Source organism: Varroa jacobsoni, unplaced genomic scaffold (assembly GCF_002532875.2).
Source record: "Varroa jacobsoni isolate VJ856 unplaced genomic scaffold, vjacob_1.0 scaffold_22, whole genome shotgun sequence".
NCBI classification, from domain to species: domain Eukaryota; kingdom Metazoa; phylum Arthropoda; class Arachnida; order Mesostigmata; family Varroidae; genus Varroa; species Varroa jacobsoni.
The window spans coordinates 185,404-202,131 of NW_019212924.1; the positions used below are offsets into that span (position 1 = coordinate 185,404).

Genomic DNA, 16,728 nt, shown 5'->3' on the forward strand with positions numbered 1-16,728 from the left:
TATATATATATGTATATATATATATTTGTAAAAATATCAAATGAAGACTCCGCTGTTTAAGCGTAAAAGCTGTTCATCTTTTCTTTTATATATATCTCTGCTAACAGGACATCACCAAGGCCTCAAGATCTTCCACTATTTTTTTATTTTTTTTTTGTTTTTAAATATTTGCAAATACTAAACTGAGTGAAGACACAGATATATGGTATGCTTCGGTTGGCATATTAACACTGTTTATGGGGCGTCACAACAATTTCATGTTTTTTACTTTTTCTTATTATTCTCTGCAGTATTCTTCGAAGTTCTTTACCTCCACCTTCATGTAAATATTCTAGTATGGTTCTGTCCGTCGGAAAAAATTCTCGAGAAAAGGCCCACATCATCTCCCTATAGTTTTCTCATGGACATGTATAACAGAAGTCTACAAGAATTACAAAAAGCGACAAACTTGCCCAAATCAGCATTGCGCTTTGTACGATGAAAAACGAATTGACTCCGAGACAGAGTGTTTATTAAATATTTTGTGCACTATTCCGGATGGAACCCGCCCAATCCAACCACTTTAGCGGGTTCATTCGGATCAGACAAACAAACAAGCACGAATATTTCGTTGTATATAGGTGGATAAGATACTGTAGAATACAAAGCACACAATGCTTGCAATGTGCTGGACAATTTAGTTTGATAAAGTCTGAAAAGAAAGTTAGAGAGAGTTGAAACAATATGAATTAGCACACATTTTTAAGCGTATTTGTATTACCTCTTAGAGTTCACGGTTTGCTATCCATCACGGTTTGACCGCACTATGCCGCAAGTGTACGGTATTACACTGTGACGTCCCAAAAAAAACATTTTTCTGAAACATGAAAAAAAACGTGAAGGGCACAAACTATCCGCAATTTTTACAAAAGATTCTTATCATAGAATAAAACACATCTAGGTGTCACGCAGTTACCATAAAAGTAAGGGCGATTGTTCAATGTAAGCAGAAGAATTGACTTTTTAGGGAAATTTTCTTGAGGAAAATAAATGTCGAGCTGTAAAATCTTGGCTTTGTCGTGTTGTCAACAGTAATATTGGCTACTATAATGATATTTGAAGACTATATACTTTCAATATAATTTTATTTTCAATTAATCACAGTACAACAAATAAGTTGTTCTCTTGATGTTCATTTAACGTTGCCTGAAAATCCATCTTTAATACTTAACCCTTAGATAGTATTCATCTTAACGGCTCTGCGACTTTTCGACTTCGGAGTTGTACCACTTGCCACATACAGGTAAGCAAATCATAAAATTAATAATAATAAAGAGGATCTTACTGTAGAGAAATTTGAGCAAGTGAATCGCACAAAGGCTTCGTTTCTTAAATGAGCTATGAGATCGCACCAAACACCCCGCAACAGGTTTGTCTATTTGCTGACGGCAACGTCACAGCTTGCCGAAGACTTCCTTAACCATTCCGATTTACTGTCAACCCCAGCACTCTAAGAAAACCTGGCAAAATAGAATCGAAAATTCGCAGAGATCAATTTCAAGTTCTACCAAATGAAAACTGCGACGGACGACAGAATTTGAACAGTAATCCGTTATGCAGTTCACAGTTTCCATCATAGTTTACGCAGAGTACAAGTTTAACCAAACGTAAAACGCAATTCTTAGTATGTCCTGAATAATCCTTTAAATCTGAAGTCGACTACCTCAGGAACCGTCTTACAACCTTAAAATAAATAAATAAAATAAAATTATCATATTTATCGTATAGTATATTAAGTTTATTCTGCCAAATGGTTATAAATGTATGGATGTATTTTAAATGTTTGAATGCTACCTGACAATGGTGAAAAATAAAGTCTAACTGATCGATAAATGTTACTTTCTGATAAACAATCACGCATCTTGAGAAACGTGCTGTCTTTGGGTGACGTCCTATTTATTAGAACTTATTTGCATCGATGGCTTTTTCTAAAATAGATACGAAAATATTCGGAATTAAGGTGCAAAAACAAATGAGGGCCAACATTTGCTCTACCAATTTAAGCTCGTTTGGCTGCGCTCCTAATCAATATAAAATAAGGCACATAGTGCTGTTTCAAGTTTAATGTATGTGTGTAAGCGTTGGCTTTATCATATTATAGAGTAGTTCCTTCACGACATGTTGCAAATGTTACGCGGGCTGATTGTTGGAACAAAACGACTTAGTTAATTGAATCTACTCAATTAGAAAATAGCAAAACTAGCTCTGTTGATTGAATATTTGCTAGTAATTATGAAACCTTCGGTCTAGGTATCAAAATGTAGAGTTTTTAGCCTTCTAAAAAAATGTATTAAACATGATGTGAGTAAATGATCGTCCAAAACAAAAAAAAATTCTTCTATGTAAAAATATCGTCATACTTAGATGCATTGCTGATAAATAGATATGTGTCTTTCTCAGGGACCATGCACATCGACTAGAGATTATCTAGCTTTTTATTTTAATATTAATTTAATTATGTAATTACGTGCTAATACACGTATAAGTGTGTCTATATGTTAGTTTCAAGTTTTTTGGTCAGTCGAAAAAGAGTAGAAAAGCAAAAAGTCGATACTTTTTCTACAGCAGTACAGCATAATCCACATAATCCGTAATTTATTATGACCTCTACTGCTACTCGATACAAACATGATTACGAAACTGTCGTAAAAATAACTACGACATTATTATTTACGGAAACAGCAACCACCCTTTGGAGAAACTTAAGGAAATGAATGTAGGATAAACTTGGGTCTCAAATAGATCCTAAATTGTTTGATCATTTATGTCATGCGTATAGTAATCTATGTAGTCCCATAAGTGTTTGTCTGTCACTTACACAATATTTAAGAACACACAAACGCTGCTTAACGACGTTAGAAGAGTTTATTATAGTAAAAACACACTTGTGGAAGTAATTATAAATTTTTATCAAGCAAGCTACAAAATGGCACGTATTTCATATGACTTTTGGATTGATCAATTAATTCTGACTAAACTGTAATAAAGTATGAGTACCTTGAGATTTTCTAAGCAAACATATATTCAGCAGGTTGCTTGAAATATTCATAATAGTCTAATGTATATCTTATGTGTTTTGACTACAGTACATGTCTATATTCAGCACATAGCGCTGAAGTTATTTTGTTTCCACGATACTCAGGTAGAGCAATATCTATTATGAACTCGAGTTTAATGTTTCATACATCTCGCGAATATTACACTCATATTAATTATGCCGCACTTTAGCAGGCTACGTGCACGTGATGACGGATTGTATGTGCAAACATAGAAAATTGCTTTTACTTTATCCGGTGCCAACATTTGACGAGAAAGCGTGGTCATGTCTGAGCTTTTGTCGGTGGTCAGCATCTCCACAGAAAGAACATAGCAGCTATGAGAACTCCAACAAAAGTGAGCGTTAACGAGGCAATGACGGTCCCTCGCGATGAGTTGCAATAATCCGTTTGACAGCGACAAATTTTCGTGGTCCCCTACTCAATCCATTGTAATTAAGTTACACAAAAAAAATCCACATTATCGTATAACTATGCTGATTATTTTTTTGTAAATTACTTATTATTACAAGAGATGTAAGTTATGCATGTGAGTATCGGATATTAATTTTTGTTTAATATGGCTTTGATCGAATCTTTTTTATTGTGCTGTTCCAGAATACCACAGAATAGCTTGTGCTATATTTTGGATTAACTGGCAGATAGAATGTGTTTGTTTTTCGAGTTTCTTTTTGTGTATCAACTTAGCTGAATAAATGTTAACCTGCCGCATTCGGGTTGCACTGCAACCACTACTAATGTCCATCCGCGACTTCGGTTCTTTTCCGCAAGTCCGCCGAACGGACTCAATTATACCTGTAATTAATTCATTTATTAATCATCTATCTTGTAACGAAGGAAATATAATATTAATGTATGAGTAAATATACATCTGGTGTTATATAAGGTCAGAGCAAGTGGCTGTGAAACGCTTGCTTCTGTTAGCCAGCAATAAAACTCAGTCAATCCGCCTTATTTTGGTGGTAATGGTAGGACCTATGGCAGTGTCGTCGGAATATCGCACGGGTTGTTCGAACGCTTGGCTAATAAGAGGTCGCCTCCGATGGCGTTTGCCTAAAGGAAGCCTAAACGATGGGTTGAGGAGCACAAGTGGTTAGAACAGGAACGGAAACAGCCAAAAGATTAAGTCAGGAAATCGGCGCGTCGATGTGGGGATGGGGCACGTGTGAGAATTTAAGCAGAAGCTATACGAGTACTTTCCCCTTGAGAAGGCCTGCTTGCCGGAATGTTTTTCCGCCGCGACAGGAGGAACTGGAAGATGTTTGATAGTTTGTGCGAGCTAAATGAGGGCTGCTGAATTACCTGAAGGTGAAGCTATGTTCAGCGTGTTCCTGGCAGCTAACACAGTTGTAAAAGTCGATTCATACGCGGAGGTAGTTTGAGCAGTCCGAACCGAACGTCAAAGGACTCGGTCCGAACTTAAGTTATATATTTGATACCCACTTCCGAGGGCGCACTTATCAAAAAAGGATTCCGGTTATTGCTACTATTCAGAGAAGGGCACATCAACGGATTGCGCCTGCAAGTAGAATTTGCGATGTTAAAGGCAAGGTAAACCAGGGTCGCAGACCCCAGACGTGTTGCTACTGTGAAGCCAGTAGGCTTCTAGAACCTGTATTCTCCTATTTAAAAATATCAAACCCTGTGCGCCGATCCTGGAGCATCGATTAGCCAGCCTTTGGTAAGCGACCGTAGTGTAAACGTTACGAAAAGAATAGAATTCACTGGGTTCATTTTCAGCAAAGGTATGCTTTGTCGAATTAGCCTGTGAGGATCAGGATTAGTTCTGCCGAAATCAGCCGAACCTTTTGGCCTTTTCAACCTCTCATAAGGTCACCCGAATCCTAGCAGAACAGTACTAGTAGCATATTATTTTTCGTACAAGGGGATATCAAGTAGAGCGTTCGTAAACTGCTGCGACGTATGCCGACGTCCGAGGGAAAGGTACACACGCGCGCCCCTCTGCCTCGAACCAGAAATCCGTAGGTTTTTTGTTGACAGGTGAGCATGAACGTAATTGGCCGGAATGTACAGCCGCTATCGTTGCGAGCATGACCACGACAACAAGGTGTCCTGCGGACCGTCAGTAGATCTGAATGTCTGAGCCTATTGCTATGGATTCGTACGGAACACCCCCGATTGCGTCGAAGGTCAGCAGTTGTGCTACTCGTTAGTCGGCGTAAAAATACCGCCGGATTCCTTGTCCTCACTTTCCCTTTGTTCATTTTTCCGTTTGAACATAAAATTATCTAAATGAGCATCTTGATGGATAAGCGTGTAACAAAGAAAATATAACATCAATTTGTGAATGAATGCACATCTATGTACAAGATCAAAGGGGATACCTGCGAAGCGACTGTTTCTACCAGCTAATGGCAAAGCTAGCCAGTCCGTTTTTGTATGCACACAAGTAGATGATAAGTATGATCTTTTTCTCTAGATGAATTTGTGCAACTCTAATATAATCTTATGATTTTATCGGTTTGAGTAAACGCATATATACGAGTGAGGCACCTTTACGGCATATCTGAAGGGCAATTATTATCTAAATTGTATAGCGCTGTTGTAACTTTATTAACAGAAAAACGAAATGATCACGAGCATGTCACGATGAAGACATTGTTGTTGTTAGCATTAGAAAATGTTAAAAAGAAAATTTGAGATGTCAGTTAAATTTTTTTAATTAAACGTGTATTCTGTTATTGCCTCTTACTTTGTGTCTCATTACGTATTAAGTCAAACATGTTACAAGCTTTAATTTGAGCAAATTATTACCGTTGAGGTCTTTAAAGATGTGTAGTTCGCAGCCGTAGTCGCAATGGGTGGCCGATATTTTATCAGGGCGGAAAAATTCATCGCGACATTTGGCTGTGTGATTTACACCAAGAGCCTCTTCCTTCTGACTCCAACTGCAATTATTAGCATTAGCGGAACTTAGAGTAAACTTAAAGCATATTTAAAGCTACATCGATACCAAAAAATCACTTTTTTGTCTTATTGAATCGTCCATCGTGTTCTAGACTTAAACGACAACGTTGTGGACTTAGAGCGTTCAGAAGCCGCCTCTTAGCTAGCTCACGCACTACCACATTCAACAAGTTTCCCCGAATACACCTAAGTTCCACAGGGGCCCTAGAGTCGTTATAAGAACCGAGTATGTTATTAAAAGCTGATATTAGGTTTAATTACACCGTCTTGTACTTTATTACACTTATATAGGTTAGGCTTTTTTTTGTTTTGCGTTCAGTACTTGAGTTATTAGGCATTACTTCATACGGCTGGCTCCCAGGATGAAACAAACCATGTGTCTGCTCCCAGATTCGAACCTACACTGCACCGAACAAACACTGCGCTATCACGGAGACTCACCTGCATAGGTAGCACTGCGTGGCGTAGCTGCATCCAATCGTCGCGCATAGCACAACGGCCATAACTGCCTGTAAGCGGACCAGGATCAGAATGCGGGTCAAGACCCTCATTTGGTATCGTCGTCTCGGTAAAACTTATATAACATTTATACAGCATAACTCAGTACAGTGTTCCACTTCACGCGGCAGCATGAAACTCAATCAAGGCTCAATGCAGACCACAGATTTACTCTTCAGACAGGCTGTCACACACACCATGTGGTACTTAGAGTACTTGGCCACCGTAGTACTCAATACCTTCAGTGCTCTGTAAGTTCTGACACATATCACACCTTTTAAGACATTTTTTTCTTCCATGCTATAAAAGACTTCGCGAACTTGACAATTGAATTTGCTTTCGTAATATAATACAATATCGCGTTGCATTGGAATCGCTGCGCGTTCCATTATATACAGGAAAGGCATCTGTGACATTTGTTGAAAACAAAAAGCGTTTTATTGTAGAGGTGGCATTTCTGTGAAGTTATATCAATGAATTGTGAAAAGCTATCTACTAAATATATTTTGAATTAAAGATCGGGGTTCATCATTCTTCTTTGTTTATTCTACGTGCGATATTGTCAACATGATACGGCTTGACACGGTCTCGAGCCTCAGCCTCTAGTTGATGACGCGACACTCAGTCTCAATAGATTATTATTGAACTTCACATTTTAAACATGAAACGCACTAATAGATTACGAGGATGAACTTGAAAGGTTAGAAATCACTAAACTTGTCCATATGTCAGAGTGTCTTTATACTGGTCTTAGTAACCTAGCTTTTTCAATAAACTACTAAGCTTGTCTTCTTTTCTATATGTTTGCGGATAGCGTATAGCGTTTCCCAAAGCAGCTCACGAAGATGTCAACGATTAGATGTCTATCCCTTCTTTGACGAAAACCTTGTTGATGTTATAATTGTGTATTTCCTGTACTGAATCACAGTGGATCTTATTTGACTACCTTTTTGAGCCAACGAAGCACAGAGCTACCGTATCATAGCGTACATCATATATTATTATTATGATTAGCTCGCGCTCTGTTTGAACATTTAAAAATTGTGTGCATGCTGGACGGATGGTGTCTCCGTTTAGTTTTCAGACATAAGTATTTAAAAAATTAGCTTCACCATCGTTTTGATGGGCGACATACACTTCAGAGGCAGTAGCAACAACTATGGACAGACAGGCGTCAACCTGCCTGTCTGCGTTCTGAGCCTTTCTAGCGGTCGTGATTCTGTCCATAGTATATCAGCAGAAGCAATACTGTAGGCATTTTGCGCGCTGGCTCGTTCCACGACGATTCGGCAATGGCAACGGCTCTCAGGAATGGCAAAAGCGGAAAGATGCCAACTAATAGAAGGAGAATGGTATACGAAGAGTCACCTTATAAGGCAAAATAAAATCTTGTTTTTCGCATGTAAAAGTAATCTCTATGGATCAAGCAGGCGTCCGTTACCGCAACATTATTACTGCTTTAGCTGTCGCCTTCGTTGGCAGACGACAGGTGAGCTAGCACCTGACCAATCCATATTGCAGACATCGACATCCAGACTCATGCGGCTAGCGGCTATCGACTAGCGTATAGACGCAGGTAAACAGATAGTAAGGTACATGAGTGGGCGCCACGGACCATAATTAGAAGAAAGATAGAAAAGAATGAACAATCAGTCTCAACAATAACATACGAATAATAAGGACGGCGGGAAACACGTGAAACATATTTGTTGTTGCTCCTATTAATGTTGCTACTTCTGCAGGCGCTCTATATTGGGTCGTTGAGATACGACTATGTTCATTTTTGTTGTTTGCTATTTTTCTTACTTATAACAGTGTATCCGGATTGAGTTACCTTTAAACACTGCCACGTAGTCCATGTAAAGGTAACTCAGATATTTAGGATTTTAATAGAATTAAATGTGGGCCTTACGGTCGGCGCATTTACCCTTGTAGACAATACTGGATTAGTTTCGAATGGCACCATGCCGATAGCTTGTAACACTGATTTAAGTCCTTTTTCTTTCGTATTCAATAACAGCAGCCCACCCAAATTTGTACCACTTTTGCTATGCAAATAGCTCTTGTGATCGACAGCGCAACATCTGCAATGTAATTTAGAGAAATACTCATAACAATAGAGTTGCGTTATATTATACGCCTATATTTATAAAATACTGGACGGTATATTTAACTGGTATCGAATTTTTAGCGCACGTTATACAAAATATTTTAAGCGATAGGTCAGTCTATAAAGACATAATAAAAATTATCAGCCTATAAAACAATAAATGTAATAGACATCTTTAAAAACTAAATGAAAAGGGTTGGCAACAAACAGCTTACTTCAGCCCAATACGATTCCGAGAATGGATCACAGAAAAGAATTGGTTAAAAATTGCTCAATACTTACGCAAAACTAATTTGCGAACATAACAAAAACAGCACTACTAGTGCGCTGGCTACTCTTAGTAAGCAGAGATTTTAAGGAAATAATTTGCCCTATAAGAATTGCCTTATAAGAAATGATAATAAAGGAATTAAAGGAAATTATATTCCTTTAAAAAGAACTCGGTCAGACTTTAAAAAAGAAAGCCTCGAACAGCTTTCAATATTTATTTCAAAATGTCCCTGAAGTCAATATCATATACGGTCCATCCGACTGACGTCTACATACATCGTGCTCTCTAGCTTTATATTTAAATTACGGGTTAGGTTGGTTAACATAGCTATGACAGGCATAGATTGGGTGTTTGCATCTTGTCATGCTCAGCACTTTTGTACGAGAACTTGGTTTCTGAGGGCCTGACACTAACAGACGCAAACCGGTGCACTTCGTTGGGGTGTCTAGTTAAGTGTATGTGAATTAATTCAGCTTAATCGAGTAAGTTTCTTCATGCATCGCCAAACACAAGCCTGAAGTATAGGGAACTGCATTTCACCAAATTTAATCCGCTTCACAATAGGGAAATCGCTTTCATACCGGCCGCTTCATATGCATCGATTACTTCGATTCAATCTTGCATGGCCGGGATTCCCGGGGTCTACGCCCCAAAAGGTTTCTTTAAACCGCAACTAGCTTTGCTAACTGCAGAAACTTAAGATAATTTAAAAGCTAATCAAAACTCTTGCAGCAAGTGTTTTCGAAAGGCAACCATTTGCAAATCGGAAATATGTCTCATATCGAAGTGGTGTATAATACGTAAATCAAATAATTTTAATTTGTAATGGATATGAAACGATATATCTACCTAACAACAAGGAAGACCGGACGATATGATCAATACTTTTCAAAAACATAGTTAAGTGGACGTTACACAGTGGATACACCTCCGGATTTGTTTACAGAACCCTCCTCAGAGCAGAAAGCTGTAAAAAGGTACTTTTTGGTGAAGTTTTCATTGGTTAGAAGCGCTTACCCACCAGGCTGTGGCATGTGGGTAAGTGACAAGAGAGAATAAATGATTACCGAGAATCCTAGAAGATAATTTGCACACAGTTATGGCTACTTTTGAGATGAGCGGAATCAACCTGACTTGCATTGGAGTACAGGATAAGACTGAAAAGCGACATGTCTCAGCTACTCATTTAATATAGCATGTAAGTATTTTGGAGCAGTGGCCTCGTTTTCAATTGTTCGAGCAAATGATGTATTCGATAGAACTGAAGGAGCTAATGTAACTCATTCCTTGAGTAATGCTTATCTTAAACGCGAATTTCAAGATAAGCAGCAATAATGTTCTGCAGAAAACCTAGTACAAAACAATTTGTATGTATGGCGTATATTTTTTTCTCAGATCATACGTAACGCAATGGGTTTATATTTAAAGACCATTGACACAGTCGGCTGGTAGAATATATTTCTTAGGAGCACTTGATGGCAATAGTACACTTTAAGAACTTAACATTTCTCCCTATGTTGCTATAAATAACTGTTTCATGTCAGCCTTTATTAAGATGAGTGGCGTGTAGATTGCCACCGGCTAGTTTTTTTTTTTATTTGCTCATTAAATAATGAGGTGTAAAAGACGTGAAAGACACACCTGTCGTGAGCGACGCTTTGCATGACCATGGTTCACTGCAAAAAAGAGCCGCACTACGGGCTGCTCGAATTGTCGAAAAAAGTCTAGAATTCCAGCTGACGCAAACGAATTTAATACTTCTATTGAGAAATGCCAAAATGGTTTTGAAACGTATTCTTCTAAAGGAGGTCATTCAGCACTATGATAATTATCAGTAATCAAGCAGCAGGCGCTTCGAGCTGTCATGTTTTATGGAACTGAACGAAGTTCGTATTTGAATAATATATTTAATGGTAGCAATACATGTTTAAGGACAAGTGTACTTCAACGTCTTTTTGCTGTTAGCTATGGGGGGCACGCAAGAGGAAACATTACCTGTATCTGTTTCAGTATTCTAAATGGTAAAATAGTTCATCACCAACCCAAGGGCTCCAATCTGCTTGGTCTCTTAGGTTTTTTCCATTTTCTTCTTTCGAACGCCAGTAATCGATAATCTACAAGACGTGCTGTATGATTTAAAAACATTACGCACACACACACACACACATATATATATGGACCACAAACACACTTAGCAGTGATAACTGTGGCATGTATTTTTCGTTTGATTTCGATCTAATTCTAATCACCGAAACAGGTTATGAGCGTTTAATAGCCCTAATTACAAAGCATTTATCACATTATTAAAGAATGTATGCAACATCAATGAGCTGGCGAATATTTCTTAATATTTGTTAGATATCAGTAGTACATACAGATACTCTATTATTAATTATATTCAAAATCATTAAATTGTTTCGAAAGATTGGCAAAACAGTGTTTTAGCACAATATTTATGATCATTCGTACGCTTGAGTCTGGGCGCTACCTAGCGCCATGCTGAAAACAATAATAATAATTCGACTCTTGAAATGGCGAAGTCCGTGTAGTTTTTTTGACGCAAGTTTTCGATTTCTTCGAGTGTAACCAAGGTAGCGTCTAGATTCTAGTTCATAATAGCTTTGAATACATTTTTTAAAATTAATTGTGCTTTTTTCCAATGCGCTATCAACACCGGTCATACGTTATTTCAGTCAGGATAATCGTTCGGTATCCGAAACAACCGTTAGTTTCTTGTTCGTAATGACGTTATTATGAAACCATAACAAATAAATTTGTAAATGGTAAAAACTCTGATAGGGAAAAAGTTAAGAAGCCCGTTGTTAAGCACGTTCATACTTAAGGAACTTTGAGCAAGAGAGCTAGTGTAGGAACCTCTGAAGAAATAATTATACGTTAAAACGTATATGCTTTAGTTAGCAGCAGAGCTTTGCTCTGCATGAAGCCTGATTCTTGACGCTTTCGAATCGTTTTCTCGCATAACGTATCCTTGCTGAAAGGGCAAGCGATCAAAGTACGCTAACGAGTTTTCGATTTCGCAATCAAAAAAGCGATCCTTATATCGAAATAATCGTAGAGTAGTACAAAATGAGCTCTATGAGCCTAATATGAGTCAGGCCAGTTTTGAACGTTTGCACTGGCAGACAACCCACGAAATAAGAAAAAATATCTGCAATACCGTGTGTGCGCTTACCTTTTCTAATGAGGCATCTTCAATGTCCATCATGGGCTTGCAGAGATGCGCTATTACTGAGTCCATAAATACGTGAAACCGCAGTTATAACCGCAAATTAGATGATCCGTTGAAAAGTGCGGGCAATGAATATTTTACAATTGTATTATATCAAAGAAGAAACTAGTTTTCGCCTTAAAATAGCCTTTACTTCCGACCATGTGATGCATTTCCACGCTTTTCAATAACTTGGACCTCTTCGATACTGTCCTTGTATAACCTTGTATCCTTCGATAGCTTTCCTGGTATAAGTTAGCCTTTAAATTTAGTCTTTTCAAAGAACAGAGTACGAAGTCAAATACGATGTAAAACCAAAGCAGAAGCGTTCAACAAGGACGGATCTTGGACTCGAGTTTTTCTTTTTTCAATATTTACTAAGCTTTTCAGTTTTGATAGATAACTATACTGTTTACAGCTAAGCATTTGATGTTTCGGTTATTCATTATTCACATACAACGATATACCCTCAAATAGAGTTGAAGTATGGCGTTGACATAATTAACGTTACCGTACTTCAGAGCAACTGAAACCACATTGATATACTGGTTACATTCAATTTTAAAACTTTAGCTTATTTTTAAAGATTTTTAGCTCTCCTGTGAGAAAGATGCAATGTGATTCAGTTACTAATGTATTTAAATAGTTTTATAGTTCTAGCTATTTTTTAAAATATTGATCAAAAAAATCTTGCGTACTAAATGTTATCGACTTGAATAGCAATTTAAATTGGGTTCGGATGTAATTATTTTTCATTCATTCTCAAACAGTGAACCTTTACAAATCAAAAAGTTATTAGGGACTTAGGGTATGTTAGGGCGTACCGTAGAAGTCATTCAACTCGACGAATGCTCAGCGTCAAGTTCAACTGACATGCCACAAACATTCTTATTCAACGGTACTATGAGGTGATGGTATGTTCCTCAATCATGATTTTCATGGTAAGGTACGTCGATGATATAACATAATTTTATGATAAGAAGACATTCACCCCTATCATAATTTTATTTTGCAGCTTGCAGTTACTGGCTCGAATAAAGCTCGAACCCTGAGCTAACTCAGAATACTAGTTCAAGTTGTAACGCTGTAACTAATGTCCCTCGAAAAACTTAATTAGAAATATTGTCGTTCTCCTGCTCTTTAAAAGCCTTCACTTGTACTTTATTCGATGATGAAGCTATCAGTTACACAATTAGCTTTGAAGAAGACAAAAAAGCTACTCACTAATCCGACGTTGATTCTATAAGTCATCATTATGATGCCTATTAAAAATCTTATCTTCTTAACGCGTTCCTAGCAGGTTACGATTCCAAATTACAATGAAGGCAGAACTTCGTAGGGCCTCGTATGAAGTAACTATGTTGCGTCTCTAATTGTTTCAGTAGGTCACTACTTAGTAGATGCAGTCTGATGACACATTTAAAGTTGCATTTTATATTGAAAGTAGTCGGTCCTGATGTAACTAAAACTTTGGCGCGCGCGTTAGCTGCTATTTTCGCGCGGAAGTGATTACACTGTACGATCAGACATGCGCTATAACTAGCAAATTAACCGCGGGCACAAGTATTACAACCGCCTCCTTTACTCTGGAGAGGGTGAGTGGGAAAGGGGTTCTCTCTGATACTATGTAGGTGCTATCAAGTAATGCCAGTTCTCCAACCGAACGTTGCGACGTCGTTGAGGAAGGGTCAAATAAAGAGAACATTCTCTGATCCAATATAGTACTTTCCGTATGTTGCGTACAAACAATTTTATGATTACACATCTGTTTGTTAGCGTCCCATTTTAATAAATAAAAAAATTTCCTTGCCGTATGCTGCAGTAAAAGTAGGAAAAAAACTCGATAGAGAAAAGTATTCATAAATATTATATATTTATATATATATATATAATAAATATATAGAACAATAGTTGTGGTTTGCATGGAAAATCGTAGGGGTTTGGGATGTTACAGAGAATAAAAAACACATTTTGTCTATATTCGACTGCATCAATATAAGCAGGTTTTTATTACTGGCGTTTCTTCAGCTCTGAGATTAAAACTTCATAGTTACGGACTTAGATGCGATCCGACTATCAGTTTCACAGTGTATCATCACGTATGAAGTGTATAAGCTTTCATCAACAGTCTAGCAAAAGCTTACAGTCATATCTTCTTTCTAATCCGATCTTTTATCATTCGCTTAGTAAACAGCTTGACTAAGGTTAGGTTACGTTGAGACCTAAACAACGGCGTGTTTTTCACTTAACAAAAACGCAGCGTGTCACTTAAACTCTAGCAAAACATTAATTTATTATGTGCTCATAGTCACTCTCTACAACCTTTCCTTCTCAGTCAGTTTATTTGGTTGATATCGTTAGAAATTTTTAGGTCTGCTGTTGATCTGAAAAGGAAGTAACCGGTGCAAGATCTGGAGATGGATATCGATGTAAAGGAGCCCTCACTTAAACTTTCGTAGACCAGCTTCCGTGAGTTTTCAATGTATGACCTGGCGTTGGCTTGGACAAGGATAACATCGCGTTTTCTATCGTCCCTGTGCGGTGTCAGCCATGTGCAGATCCTTACCATATGCAGGCTGTATTTTTTCTCAAACATTTCCTGCTTTAGAAGACCTTTCCAGCTTTACTAACTGCAAAATATGCTTATTTTTTATATTCTGTCCCTGTAGTCCTTTTTCTGCTTTAGATCGGCGTAAATATATTACTCTGGTCATTCGTAGCGATTCTGTATAGAAACCTGCTGTCGTGACTGTGTCTTGTCTGGTGCAAATCAAAATGTTGGAAGACTTAGAAAGCCGAAGTTGTATATTCTTTTCATTTAATTTATGGGGTTCCTCATGGTTTAGCATCCTCGTAGATTCAAGACACCTCTGTGTTTCGAGCTTTATGTTCGGTCTGGTGTTTGGGCTCCGAACCTAGACCACAACGTCCCCTACCTAAGATTATCACGCAAATACGTTATCCACTAAGCTAGCACGGCGAAATTTAAGACACTTGCCGAAAATCAGATGACCACAGTCAATTTTCCCATACAATTTATAAGTTGTTTTTCAATCGTCTATCTTTCTTCAGGCGGTCTTCATTAATTTTGTATAGCTGAGCGAAGAAGTCAGAAGAAAGTGCGCGCTAGAGTTGCAAGGTGGCATTAGTGAACCTCGGAAGCTATCCTTAAGCAGACCTTCTACACCTGGAATCCACCCCGTTAAGCTCTTTGATTTCATTAAAAAAGCGAAAGATAGACGTCGAAAACCCATTGCTTTTCGTCAGGAACATCCGTGTTCTTCGGAGCAGAAATTAGAGATCAAATTTTCTCATTGGACAATGAAATTACAGTGGACTAATGCAGGAGAGAGTGTACATTCAAACGGTATTAAATTTGCATATTTGAATATGAAAATGCTAGAAACGTAAAGGAAACAGAGAACAGTTATTAAAAAAAAAAGTGCCGTTGCTTGAATTCAAGCCTAACAACCAAGCAACTTCATTGATAAACCCAAAAGGACATGACTGCATTTGCCATTCTAGACCCATTAATCCTGGCTTACTGTGCCAAAATTAGTTGCGTCTAACTGGAAAGTTAATCTACTGAAAATAAAAAGCTTTTGTAAAGGCCGTTTCAGATTGGAGAAATTCTCATGTGGGACAAATTGCACAGAAACGACTCGTTTATGAAAGCAGTTCTGCGTATAGAATAATACCTTAGCGAGAACCAATGCAAAGGATGCTTACACAGAAGCGATAAGATCAAGTGCATCTGGAAGTGCTCTTCACATAATATCTGACAATGATATATTAGAAGGCGATGGGCTTGTTATGAACATTTCCGGAACTTTAGTCTTGATGTATGAGAAAATGTTTTGCAATACGCGACATCATTTTACAGAAGGCCTTTATTGCAAATGTAAACCACCGTCCGAGCTTTTATTGCACTTCTAAAACGGTAAACTAATTAGAAGCAAAGCCAATGATCATAGAGAAGGTGCTTGTTATAATGGCATTACAGCAACATTGATATAAAAAAAAGTCGTACAATTATGAGGGCTGAGAGGGTTTTCGAGAGAATTGTGAAAAATGATAAGTGCTCCACAATCAGAATGGTTTCATTCCGTCGCTGGAATCGAAGCATACCTTATATCCTTTAAAGGTGATAGCGTTAAAGCAGTGATCCGGAGCACTGGCGTTCGGATGGTGCAAGATGGTGCAGTTTCTATAGAATATTCCAAGGCTAAAGGAAATATTAGTTTATCTCTGATTGAATGATTTTGAATGTGGCTTAAGCTGTCTAAACGGAAATGATCACGACTAAAGAAAAATGGCGAAATTACCTTCGAATCTTGATTTGGAGTTAGGTTTTTAAAGATAATCATATATACAATTACTTAGGTTAGTAATGCATACCTTAAATATGCCCAGACTGTTGGCCTTTTTAGCTCGTTTCACTACTTAAGATTTCGATGAATCAATATAATATGATCTAATATGTATGATCAATAATCTTGTCCCCGTGAGAGCTTAGTGAAGGCAGCAGTCTGGAAGAATGCCTAACGGCGATACTGGACGTAAAATCGAAACATAGGGGGATCAAAAATCTTAATCC

The 16,728-nt window shown here is 37.8% G+C and overlaps 1 protein-coding gene across 1 annotated transcript; it reads right to left on the reverse strand.

Annotated features, from left to right (window-relative positions):
- Positions 1-2,880: 2,880 nt before the first annotated feature.
- Positions 2,881-13,677, reverse strand: LOC111273884 (uncharacterized). The gene is made up of 5 exons (XM_022855911.2): positions 13,356-13,677; positions 6,465-6,532; positions 5,871-6,004; positions 3,799-3,890; positions 2,881-3,512 (listed from the first exon to the last, which is right to left on the reverse strand). Exons 1-5 carry the CDS (start codon positions 13,383-13,385, stop codon positions 3,384-3,386), a joined length of 453 nt encoding a protein of 150 aa, XP_022711646.1. The 5' UTR covers positions 13,386-13,677; the 3' UTR covers positions 2,881-3,383.
- Between the last annotated feature and the right edge of the window lie 3,051 nt (positions 13,678-16,728).